The 12,840-nt window shown below is 50.9% G+C and overlaps 1 protein-coding gene across 1 annotated transcript in view; it reads left to right on the top strand.

Annotated features, from left to right (window-relative positions):
• The window catches only part of TUT4 (terminal uridylyl transferase 4), a 53,441-nt gene that overhangs the window by 17,142 nt on the left and 23,459 nt on the right, over positions 1-12,840 (top strand). Inside the window, exons 7-13 of the mRNA XM_069981620.1 lie at positions 5,492-5,543; positions 5,960-6,029; positions 6,398-6,524; positions 7,079-7,198; positions 7,333-7,533; positions 7,893-8,067; positions 8,562-9,220. Coding sequence (XP_069837721.1) covers positions 5,492-5,543; positions 5,960-6,029; positions 6,398-6,524; positions 7,079-7,198; positions 7,333-7,533; positions 7,893-8,067; positions 8,562-9,220 — 1,404 coding nt within the window. The remainder of the gene's footprint in view (positions 1-5,491; positions 5,544-5,959; positions 6,030-6,397; positions 6,525-7,078; positions 7,199-7,332; positions 7,534-7,892; positions 8,068-8,561; positions 9,221-12,840) is intronic.

The following is a 12,840-nucleotide window of genomic DNA, read 5'->3' as shown; positions in this document are numbered from 1 at the left end:
AAAGAAGCCACGGGCCTAAGTACCGCCTTGTCCTGGTGCAACACCAGCAGGGGAGGGCGGCAAGAAAGGGCTGCCAATTCCGAAATCCTCCGGACAGACGTAACCGCCACCAGGAAAGCCACCTTAAAGGACAAGATGGCCAAAGGCACTTCCCGGAGGGGCTCAAACGGAGGGGACTGCATAGCATCCAGGACGAGATTCAGATCCCACGGGGGAACTGGGTGCCGATAAGGAGGTGCAATGCGCGCCACTCCTTGGAGAAAAGTCCTGACTTGAGGAACTGACGCCAATGGTCTCTGGAAAAAAACTGAAAGGGCAGAAACCTGGCCCTTAAGAGAGCTCAGAGCTAAGCCTGCGTCCAGACCTGCCTGGAGGAAGGCCAGGAGTTGCGCCAGAGAAAAGGGAAGTGGAGGCGCAGAACAGGCCTCACAGTGACGGAGGAAAGCCTTCCAACAACGATAATAAATCCTTGCCGATGCAGGCTTCCGGGCCCTGATCATGGTCCTAATGACCGCATCAGAGAAACCACGTGATTTCAGAATCCAGGTTTCAACAGCCACGCCGTCAAACGTAGCGTGGCTAAACGCGGGTGGCAGAGCGGACCTTGAGTGAGAAGATCCGGTCGGTCTGGTAGACGCCAGGGGACGTCGGCGGCGAGGTTCACGAGATCCGTGTACCAGGCGCGCCGTGGCCAGTCCGGGGCCACGAGGATTACCGGAAGTCCTTCCGACTTTATCTTTCTCACCACCCGCGGCAGAAGCGGGAGAGGAGGAAAGATGTAAGGGAGGCTGAACCGACGCCAGGGAATCACCAAGGCGTCCGAGGCCAGAGCCAGAGGGTCCCTCGTCCGGCAGACGAACTTCGGCAGTCTGTGGTTGAAGCGAGACGCCATCAGATCCACATCCGGTGTCCCCCACCTGCGACAGATCTGGGAGAACACCTCGGGATGCAGGGTCCATTCCCCTGGATCCACCCGTGCACGACTCAGATAGTCGGCCATCCAGTTGTCCACACCCGGAATGTGAACAGCGGACAAGGCAAGCACGGTTTCCTCCGCCCAGGAGAGGATCAGCGCCACTTCCATCATGGCGGCCTTGCTGCGGGTCCCGCCCTGATGATTCACATAAGCCACTGCAGTGGCGTTGTCTGTCTGCACCCGAACGGGGAGACCGTGGAGCTGTGTCTGCCAGTGCAGAAGGGAGAGCCGAATCGCCCGCAGTTCGAGGATGTTGATGGGGAGGCAAGCTTCCTTGGCCGACCAGGTTCCCTGAACCGTCAGATCGTTCCAAACCCCTCCCCAGCCCCGCAGGCTGGCATCGGTGGTCACAATCTGCCAATGAACGGGAAGGAAGGAGCGACCCAGAGAGAGGCTCGGAGACCGTAACCACCACTGAAGGTCTTGGCGGAGGCGAGCCGGTAGTTTCACCCTCCGATCTAGAGAGGGGAGTGACCTGTCCCACCGTGACAGCAGGAAGAGCTGCAGGGGGCGGGAATGAAACTGGGCAAAAGGGATCGCCTCCATAGACGCCACCATCTTCCCCAGAACCCTCATACAGGAACGTATGGACACAGGGCGGTGGCTGCAAAGAGCTCTGATATTGGCCTGAAGGGACTGCAACTTGTCCTCTGGAAGAAAAACGCGGGCCTGTACTGAATCCAACCGCATCCCCAGAAAAACGATGGACTGGGCAGGGACCAGGGAGGACTTGGAACGGTTGAGCAGCCAACCGAAGCGGGAGAGCGTATCCAGGGTGATGTGGAGGCTCTCTAAATTCTGGTCCTTGGATGGGGCTTTGACGAGTATGTCGTCCAAGTAAGGAGTTACTGAGACACCTCGAGCCCGAAGAAGAGCCATGACAGCCGCCATGGTCTTCGTGAAAACCCGCGGAGCCGAAGCCAGGCCGAACGGAAGAGCCACAAACTGATAATGCTCTTCCCCTACTGCAAAACGCAGGAAACGTTGATGAGGAGGATAAATCGGCACGTGAAGATACGCGTCCTGAATATCCACCGAAGAAAGAAACTCGCCTGGCTCCAGAGATGCGATCACAGAACGCAGGGACTCCATCCGGAAGTGAGATAGTCGGACGTGACGATTCAGACGCTTGAGGTCTAGAATCGGACGCACCGAACCGTCCCTCTTCGGAACCACGAATAGGTTCGAATAGAACCCGCGGAACCGTTGAAGAGGAGGGACGCGAACAATCACTCCCTTCGAGAGGAGGGAAGGGATGGCCTGGAAAAAACCGTCCGCCAGGGCAGGGGACCTGGGAGGACGAGAAAGGAAAAAACGATCGCGGGGAACGGAAACGAACTCGATCTTGTAACCCTGTGAGATCAGTTCTCGCACCCAGGCGTCCTGAACATGAGCAAGCCAGACCTCCCGGAACAACAGGAGGCGGCCGCCCACCTGAGGAGATCCGGGTGGAGGAAAACCTTCAGGAGGAGGAGGGCTTGGAGGTGCCAGGCTTAAAGGGTGGGCGGGAGGCGGCAGATCGCGCCTGCCAGGAAGAACGGTTCTTAGAGAAACCGGACCTTTTGTTCTGAGGGGCCGCCGACTTTCCGGAGCGAGACGGCGGAAGCGACCGAAAGGAACGAAAGGAGCCTGGTTTGCGACGGGGATCCTGACGCTTGGGGCGCTGCTGGGGAAGATTAGTACTCTTCCCCCCCGTGGCATCGGAAATTATGTCATCCAGACGTTTCCCGAAGAGACGAGAGCCCGCAAAAGGAAGACTGGTGAGAGAACGCTTGGAAGCGTTGTCAGCCCGCCACTCCCGAAGCCACAAGGACCGGCGAATGGCTACAATATTGGCCGACGCAAAAGCCGAACAGGCTGCAGCGTCCAGAGAAGCCGAACAGAGGTACTGAGCCGCGTCCTGAACCTGTTGGGCGAGGTCGGCCAAGTCCTCGGCCGATACGCCAGATGTAAGGCCGTCCCTCAGTTGCTTAGCCCACACTGAAATGGACTTAGACACCCAAGTGGAAGCAAGTGTGGGAAGGAGAGAGGAGCCAGCGGCCTCAAAAGCTGACTTAGCTAAGGACTCAGTGCGTCTGTCAGTGGAATCCTTAAGAGACGACGCATTGTCCAGCGGAAGAGTCGTGACCTTGGTCAGCCGAGAGATCGGGGGATCCACAGAAGGCGGACCTGACCAGCGAGACACGAGGTCTTCGGGGAAAGGATAAAGAACCGACAAGTGTTTAGGCTTAGAGAAACGCTTGTCTGGGGTCTTCCAAAATTTGGAAAACAGGTCATCAAATTCCTTGTGACTGGGGAAAGTGCTGCGGACACGGTGGCCGCTTTTATGGAAAAAGACCTCATCAGCAGGCGATGGGTCCGGAGCATCCTTCAACTGGAAGGTATCGCGGACTGCGGCCACAAGGCTGTCCACAGTGGAAGCCGCGTGAGAAACATCTTCAGGATCAGAGTTGGAAACCGACTCTGAATCCGACAGATCTCCTGGCGAATGGGATCGCCTGTTAGGAGAGAGATGCGTGGGGGCCAGGCTAGTTCCAGGGGAGCCAGAGGAAGAGCGAGAAGAGGCACGGCGAGGACGCTTGTGGGAGCGGCTCCTGCCGGGACGGACGCCACTGACTGCCGGTCGGGATTGGGCGGGCGCTGAAGAAGTAGCAGACAGGCGGTCGAGGGCGGCCGCCACAGACTGAGACAACTGAGCCATCTGCGACACTGACTGGCAGAGAGAGCGCGCCCAGGCCGGGGCAGACTCCTCAGACTCCGGTGGGGGGTCCTGAGTAGGGGACAAAGACGAACAGGACTGCATGGAGCAAGCAGCGCAGAGAGGCTGAGAGTGGCCAGAAGCAGATTTAGTGTTACAAGACGTACAGAAATAGTAGGTAACAGAGGAAGGAGGAGGATGCTGGCGGCGTGTGGATTCAGATCTTGAGTCAGACATAATGAAAAAAATTAAATATATATATCTATATTAGAAAAACCAGCCAGCTAGTGAATTCCTTCAGGCAGGCAGCTGTTGGAGACTAAGAAGTAACCAAAAAGCCTGCAGAATAACAGAAAAACATACAGTGAAAAACTCAGGACAGTAAAAAGACAACCAGGCATAAGAGTCCCAGAGAGGCCTTACCAGACAAATCCGGACAAAAAAAGGCCGAGGTCCGGTCAGGGCACAGGACGGCTGCTGAGGGCAAGATGAGCAGAAGAAGCTGGCCAGGAACGGCAGGCTGGGGGCTGTAGTCCCACAGAATGAGGGCTCTTGCGACCGGGGAGCTGCAGTCTGCTGTACCGACCGGGCTGCACAGGAGCGCGTCACGAGCGGAGTGACGCGTCACGTGCGTGCGTGGTGACGTCAGGCGTCGGCCCGCGCGGGAGAGAAGACCGCGCGCGGGAAATACAAAAAAAGACCGGGAAGAGCGGCGTGCGGACAGAGGAGGCCGCGAAACCGGAAGTCACGGGCCGGACCCCGGAAGTCGCGGCCCGTAGGAGAAGAGGAGGCCCCGCACCCGGCAACTACAAGACCGGCATCCCAGGGCCCGACCCCCGCATGCGGTGACGGTATAAGACCGGAACGCCGCAAGAGGACGCGGGGGACACGGGAGCCGGAAGCGCATGTGAGGGGCCGCCGTAGGGGGCGGCGGGAGAGGGCGGCGGGCGGGGGCGGCGTCCACTGGAGGGGACCGGGGGACCCGTACAACCCACGGGAGGGAGGGAAGAGAGAGCCGGGGAGGAACTACTTACCCCTCTGAAGCCCATGGATCTTCTGCCGGCACTGTGCCGCGCTGCCGCGCGCAGCTTTGGGGGGCTGGGCGGGCAGGGGCTGGCGGAGCAAGTCCGCATAAGGAGCAAACAGACAGCAGGGCTAGTCTGTGTCCTGGGCGCTGGGTCCGGCCGGTGGCAACCTAGGGTAAACAGCCCCTTTCCAGTTAGGGTCTGTGCCCTGGTTGCATGAGGGGGGGATCAGGGTGAGTCTTTAAATGACCCACCGTGCCCCGACCTGTAAAAGGAAAGAGTTAAATTTACAGAAAAAAACACAAGCAGAAACTGGTCTGGAGCAACCAGACCTGCGTCTGCCTCCTACTGACACTAAGCTAAACTGAATTAGCTCAGTGCCAGTGGGTGGGTATAGCCTGCTGGGAGGGGCCGACTTGTTTTGTTTTTTCTTAGTGTCAGCCTCCTAGTGGCAGCAGCCTATACCCACGGTGTCTGTGTCCCCCAATAAGACGCACGAGAAAGATATATTATACAAAAAAAAAATCTAGATTATTTTTCAGGGGTGAGCATTCACTTTAAGGATGCTGGTTGCTATAAAACAATCTGATTTCTATATTTCTATATAGTATAGATGGTGGTATACTTTGTGTATACGCATTGTACTCAGTATGCCATTTATGCTTTCCATCTTAATCCCCTCTGCATTTCCCATGATGCAAAGTAGAAGTTTTATCATTGATCTTCAGCGTCCAATGTAAGTTTGATCTTCCCTCTGTAGTTTCTGACCCCCTCTTCCTTTCTCCCCCTCAGATGAGCCAGCCAGATGTTTTAATCCAAGTTCTCGATATTCTGAAAAACTGCAGTAAGTCATTGTTACTTCCCCTGTTCCATACCAGACTAATGGAAAATACGCAGAAATCATATTTCAGGCGACCGATGTGCCTGTTCTTTGCGTTATACGGAGCGATGTGCTGCATTATACAGAGTGATGTGCTGTGTTATACTGGGCGATGTGCTACGTTATAAGGAGCAATGTACTGCGCTATATGGAGCGATGTGCTGCATTATACAAAGCTCTACATTATACGGAGCTCTGGTGTGCGTTATACAAAGCGATGTGCTGCATTATACGGAGCTCTGCTCTGCATTATACAGATCGATGTGCTGCGTTATACGGGGCGATGTGCTGCATTATATGGAGTGATGCTCTGCGGTTGATAATTCTGCTCGGCTATACATACCCACCTCACTTCAGTTTTTTCTCTCTCTGAAATCCAGCTCACTATACAGAGGTCGAATCAGATTTTCATGCAAAGGTTCCTGTTGTGTTTTGCAAAGACAAGAAGAGGTAAGTATTCTTTCCAGTGGTACCCACCCTGTACCTGTGACTCTATTCATAATACAGAAGCCGGGGCCCAATATGGAGATCAGCAGTACAGAGGTCGGAACCCCCGCTATCTCCTACTTTTACCCTATCTTGTGGATAGGAGAAAAGTTTATTTTTCCTGGAATACCCCTTTAACGATGTTATTTAAGACAGGAATACCCCTTTAACTATATAAGTGAAGATGGGAAATACCCCTTTTATGTTGTGGTAAACTTTGTCTGTTCAAGGGATTTTCACTAGTTTTACAAATACGCGAGAGAAGTTTATCCATGCCATTCAGTTTGCCAGCACTAAATACCTCCATTATAATCCTTATTTTTTACCCCCAGTGGAATAACATGCAAAGTTAGTGCCGGAAATGACACAGCGTGCCTTACCACCGAATTATTGGCAGCGGTGGGTAGGCTGGAGCCTGCCCTTATCCCTTTGGTGTTGGCTTTCCGCTACTGGGCAAAGGTGAGTACGAGTTATAGAAGGTTGAACCTTTTCTTGCTTGAAGGGGTACTCTGGTGAAATTTTTTTTTTTCTCCAAATCAACTGGTTTTTTAGAAGGTTTTATAGATCTGTAAGTTACTTCTGTTAAAAAATCTCCAGTCTTCCCATACTTATTAGATTCTGTATGTCCTGCAGGAAGTGGTGTATTCTCTCCAGTCTGACACAGTGCTCTCTGCTGCCACCTCTGTCCATGTCAGGAACTGTCCAGAGCAGGAGAGGTTTTCTATGGGGATTTGCTGCTGCTCTGGACAGTTCCTGACATGGACAGAGGTGGCAGCAGAGAGCACTGTGTTAAACTGGAGAGAATACACCACTTCCTGCAGGACATACAGAATCTAATAAGTATGGGAAGACTGGAGATTTTTAATTAGAAGTAAATTACAGATCTGTATAACTCTGAAACCAGTTGATTTGAAAGAAAAAGATTTTTGCTGGAGTACCCCTTTAACTTTAGATGCTATATGGTTACACAATCAGGGTGAATAGTTATACGGGATGTTCCTTGTCTCTTCCAGCTGTGCCACATCGACTGCCAAGCAGAAGGTGGGATCCCGTCTTACTCTTTTGCCTTAATGGTGGTGTTTTTCCTTCAGAAAAGACAGCCACCAATCCTTCCAGCATACCTAGGATCTTGGGTAAGCCTGAGGCCTGTGCTTCCATTCTTAGTAATACACATTGGGGGACCATCGTCTTTTTAAACCCCCCCCCCCCCATCCCCTCATCCTATATGCAGTAATGTTATCACCATCTCTTGCATCTTGTACAATAGGTAGACGGCTTTGAGACAAAGAGGCTGGATGACTATCATCTGAAGGGTGTATCTGACGAGAAGTACGTGGAATGGGAGTACAGACCACCCAGCAATGACGGCAAGAACATGGGAATGGACGGACGGGGAAGAGCCGAGAACCACAGGAGGAATCAAGGATCTGAAGCCGAGAACAGAAGGAATAAGGAGAAGCATGGAAAGGCAAGTAATACTGCGTGCAGAGGGCAGGGATATGGAGGGAAGGGCGCTGGATTTGTATCACACCAGGTCAGCCGCCACAGATTGCAACCTGCACTTCCTTATAGAAGTGTTATACCTGTGAATGTTGCTGGGCTTTTGCAACCTAGGGTGACACCTCTTGGGTTTTAGTTACCAAGTTACATAAAAATACTAAAACATGGTTTCTTTTAAATAAACTGGTGGCAAAGATTTGTAATTTACATATATTAAAAAATCTCCCATGGGTGAGAGTTGGGAGGCTACCATGTTAGATGGTTGACCAGTCCCAGAGGTCTTCTCTTTGTGCTTCTCATGCCTGACTTTTGCTGTTTCCTTTCCAGTGCCGCCTGGTGTTTGATCAGTCTCACCAGGTATCTCTCGGGCAGCTGTGGCTGGAGTTGCTGAAGTTTTACACTTTGGAGTTCGCAATGGAAGAATATGTGATCAGCGTGCGAGTACAAAGCCTGCTAAACAGGGAAAACAAGAATTGGCCAAAAAGGCGAATAGCCATAGAAGGTAAGTAGTTTTTGTCCTTCTTTTTTGGTCTCTTTCTCACATGGGAGGTGAACATCAGGAGGACAGGAGGATTTCTTGACATATTGCTCCCACTGTATAAGCATACGGCGGCGTCCATTCGCTATAGGCTTCCAGTATAAAAGAAAAAATTATACCACATGGTGTACATTCTATACTGAATGCTTCTGTGCGGAATAGGGTGCTATGTGCAATTCTATGTAGATAGGACAGATTATACCTATGCGTCAACCCTAAGAAGTAGTGGTGAGCGGACCTGTCAAACCTGACAAGGCTGCATTTGATTACAAGTGGATAAAGAAGTTGGATGCTGCCCTAGGGCTGCCAGGAAAACATGGATTTGGCCTATGGCGGCATCAAACATCTGCAGCCACCGATAATCAAATGCAGAGCGCTCAGGTTTGTAGAATCACGCTGAATCTGAACCATTTGACAGGTCCGCTTGCCATAATTCAGAAATGTCCTCTTTTCTCTAGATCCTTTTGCACTAAAAAGGAACGTTGCGAGGAGTCTCAACAGCCAGATGGTATATGAGTACATTCTAGAGCGGTTCCGGGCAGCCTACAGATACTTCGCTTGTCCACAACGCAAGGAGAGGAATAAATCCAAAGCTGACATGAGGAAAAAGGCAAAGTCTACCAGCCAGGAGGGGGGCGATCACATGGCTAACGGTAGCCTCCTGGACGGCGAAAGTGATAGGGAAGAGATGGACGACTTAGAGACGGTGGAGTGCAATAGACTGGATGATGTTTCGGAAAAGGACATCACTGGCAGCATGGAAAGACTACATGTGAGTGATGAGGAGGAAGGTCACTCTAACTCTTCCCAAGATCATTTGGATTTGCCTTGTATGTCGGAGATGGACCAGGCGTCAGAAGCTTTAGGGGATATGGGGTTTAGAAAATTTAATGGAAGGGACTCCCCAACAGATACAGATGATGATGACGACGACGATGATGATGATGATACTACTGAAGGAAAGTGCCCATCTGAAGAGGCATGCCCATCACTAAATGGGCCTGACACGTACACCTCTGCTACCTCACTTCATCACGAGACCTTGAAGAATGAAGGAAACCTTGCTGAGGAGGAATTGCATTATATCTTTGATAAGCTAATATTAACTTCTGGAAAGGTAAGAGACTGAAAAGAGAAAGAAAGGAAGCGTAAAGCGTTGCAGAAAGGCAATAAATGGAAGTTACTGTTCTCGAGAAAAACATTGTACAGATTTATCTTGTATCTAATGTATCTGGTCACCATAAAAAGACTGGACATGCTTAGAACATGGCTGTTTCTAATGCGCAGCATTGCTGCTTAACACCTATTCACTGTAGTGGTGTTGAGTTGGAATTGTAGACCAAAACCTAAGAAAGGGTGTGAAAGAAAACTGCCATGTTTATCACTGGGGGGAAGCTGTCTGTGGTACTAGTGCTGCAGCCTCCCCTGATGTCTATATAATACATGTTACTATTAGAATATACATTACACTGGGGGAAGCTGTCTGTGGTACTAGTTCTGCAGCCTCCCCTGATGTCTATATATTACATGTTACCATTACAATAGACATTACACTTGGGGAGCTGTCTGTGTCACTAGTGCTGCAGCCTCCCCTGATGTCTATATAATACATGTTACCATTAGAATATACATTACACTGGGGGGATCTGTCTGTGTCACTAGTGCTGCAGCCTTCCCTGAAGTCTATATAATACATGTTACCATTAGAATAGACATTACACTGGGGGAGCTGTCTGTGTCACTAGTGCTGCAGCCTCCCCTGATGTCTATATAATACATGTTACCATTAGAATAGACATTACACTGGGGGGAGCTGTCTGTGTCACTAGTGCTGCAGCTTTCTATATACAAGTAGAGAAATCTTCCCAGAACGCCCCTTGTTTCCCCAGAGACTATAATACAATAATATGTAATGTATATAATGTGAATGTATTCAAATATACAAGAAAATGTGTGTCCTGGAACAGGCTTTAAGAAGACCTCCGCCTATTATGTACAGTATGAATCGCTGTGGGAGCTCCCACCTCTCTGCCCATAAGGTGTATGCTGATTATGCAGAGATCCTCAGATTTCCCCCCCCCCCCCCCCCCATGGATGTCGGGTGTAGGGGGGTGACCATCACATCACGTCCCTCCTATCAGTATACGCTTCTAGTGTAGACTAAGGTACTGGGTGTGTACGGGGCTCTGAGACTCACACTTATAGGAGTAGTCCGGCCAAAATATTTATTATATTATTGTATTGCCCCCCAAAATTATACAAATCCCCAATATATAATTATAACGGGAAATGCACATAAAGTGGGAGATTTATCAAGAGTTTAATATTTAGACTGGTGCAGACTGCCCACAGCAACTAATCACAGCTCAGCTCCCACAGCAACTAATCACAGCTCAGCTCCCACAGCAACCAATCACAGCTCAGCTCCCACAGCAACTAATCACAGCTCAGCTCCCACAGCAACCAATCACAGCTCAGCTCCCACAGCAACTAATCACAGCTCAGCTCCCACAGCAACCAATCACAGCTCAGCTCCCACAGCAACCAATCACAGCTCAGCTCCCACAGCAACCAATCACAGCTCAGCTCCCACAGCAACTAATCACAGCTCAGCTCCCACAGCAACCAATCACAGCTCAGCTCCCACAGCAACCAATCACAGCTCAGCTGTCAGCTCTGGTGAAAGGAAAGCTGAGCTGTGATTGGTTGCTGTGGGCAGTCTGCAGCATTCTAAATTTTACATCCTTGATGAATCTTCCCCCAGCCAACTACACCCCCCCCCCTCCCCTCCCCAAAGCGTTTTTCCTGCTCGTACTACTGCATCAAACCTTCACTTCCTGGATAACATGGTGATGTCACTTCCTGGATAACGTGGTGATGTCACTTCCTGGATAACATGGTGATGTCACTTCCTGGATAACATGGTGATGTCACTTCCTGGATAACGTGGTGATGTCACTTCCTGGATAACGCGGTGATGTCACCACCCGACTCCCAGAGCTGTGCGGGCTGTGGCTGCTGGAGGGGATGATGGCAGGACGGGGTACTGGACCTAGGGTGTGTAACCAGGACAACTGTGTCTCCCTGCTGCAGGGGGCTCCGCCGCCACCTTCTTCTCATGCCGTTCCCCACCTGGCAGGATTAGCTTGGATGTCCCCCAGGCGGCGAGAAACTTAAACAATGTCCCTGAGCTGGGGGAGGCGGCGGCGAAGTCCCCTGCAGCAGGGAGATAGAGGACTTTGAGCATCCCCTGGGGCAGAGCGGAACACTGCCCCGCTATGAGATGGGCAATAGTGTTATCCTGGGGACGGGCACACCGGAACCATAACTGTACCAGGGGCGGCAGCAGCTGCTGGACACAGTTTCCCTGGTCACACATTCTGGGGTCCAGTGCCCTGTCCTGCCATCATCCTCTCCAGCCGCCATCCCACAGCCCTGGGAGTGGGGAGGTGACTTCACCACGTTATCCGGGAAGTGACATCACCATGTTATCCAGGAAGTGACATCATCATGTTATCCAGGAAGTGACATCACCATGTCATCCAGGAAGTGACATCATCATGTTATCCAGGAAGTGACATCACCATGTTATCCAGGAAGTGACATCACCACGTTATCCGGGAAGTGAAGCCTTGATGCAGTAGTACGTGCAGGGATTTTATTAAACATGATTCCACCTTTCATTTTCCAAAGAGTCTGTGAGGAATAAAAAGTGGAATCTGATTGGTTGCCGGGGGCGACTGGGCCAGTTTCACTTTACACCATGTTTGATAAATCTCCCCCCTTAGGTGCATTTCCCGTAATAAGTTTATATTGGGGATTTGTATAACTTTTGGGGGGGGGCAATACAATACTTTAAGTTTGAGTCTCGGAGACCCGTACACACCCAGCACACTAGAAGCGTATACTGATAGGAGGGACGTGATGTGATGGTCACCCCTTACACCCGAAATCCATAGGGGGGGAAATCCAAGGATCTCTGCATAATCGGGCATACACCTTATGGGCAGAGAGGTCGGAGCTCCCATAGCAACTAATACTGTACATAGTAGGCGGAGGTCTTCTTAAAGCCTGTTCCAGGACACACATTTCCTAGTATATTTTAATAAATTCATAAGGGTGCGTTCACACGTACAGGATCCACAGCAGATTTGAAGTTGAAGATTTACTTTCAATCTAATCTGCGCCATCAAATCAGCTGCGGATCCTGTCCGTGTGAACGCTCCCTAAGGGTAGCTTCACACACCGTATCACAGTGAATTTTCTGATGCGGATCTGCAGCATATTAGATCCAAATAAATTAACACACCATCAAATCTGCTGCGGATCCGGCGTGTGTGAAGGCACCCTAAAAGTGACTTTTCAATTCTATTATAGTCTCTGGGGAAACAAGGGGCATTCTGGGAAGATTTCTCTCATAAGATATATACCTATATGACACTTGCCTTTATGCCCTAAAATCGCTTCATTTCATCGATGGACAGTGTCACCTGCAGACGTGTTTAGCCCCCTCTCTCTTCCTCTGTCCGGTGCTGGTAGCTGCGCTCCACCTGTGATCAGGCCAGAGAGTCGGTTCAACGGACGCCTTAGTGACACTGGCCGACACAGGACACTGGGGTATCACTTTAATGTCAGATGAGATAACTTGATATGACCAATCTGAGATGGCAGTTGTGTGTCTCTGAGCCGCCATCATTTTCTGAGGGAGAGGAGGAAGTAACATTGATGACCTCGCTT

The sequence above is a fragment of the Dendropsophus ebraccatus genome, chromosome 8 (assembly GCF_027789765.1).
Source record: "Dendropsophus ebraccatus isolate aDenEbr1 chromosome 8, aDenEbr1.pat, whole genome shotgun sequence".
In the NCBI taxonomy this organism is placed as follows: domain Eukaryota; kingdom Metazoa; phylum Chordata; class Amphibia; order Anura; family Hylidae; genus Dendropsophus; species Dendropsophus ebraccatus.
The sequence above is the reverse complement of the archived record's forward strand: the minus strand, read 5'-3'. Positions and strand labels throughout refer to the sequence as shown.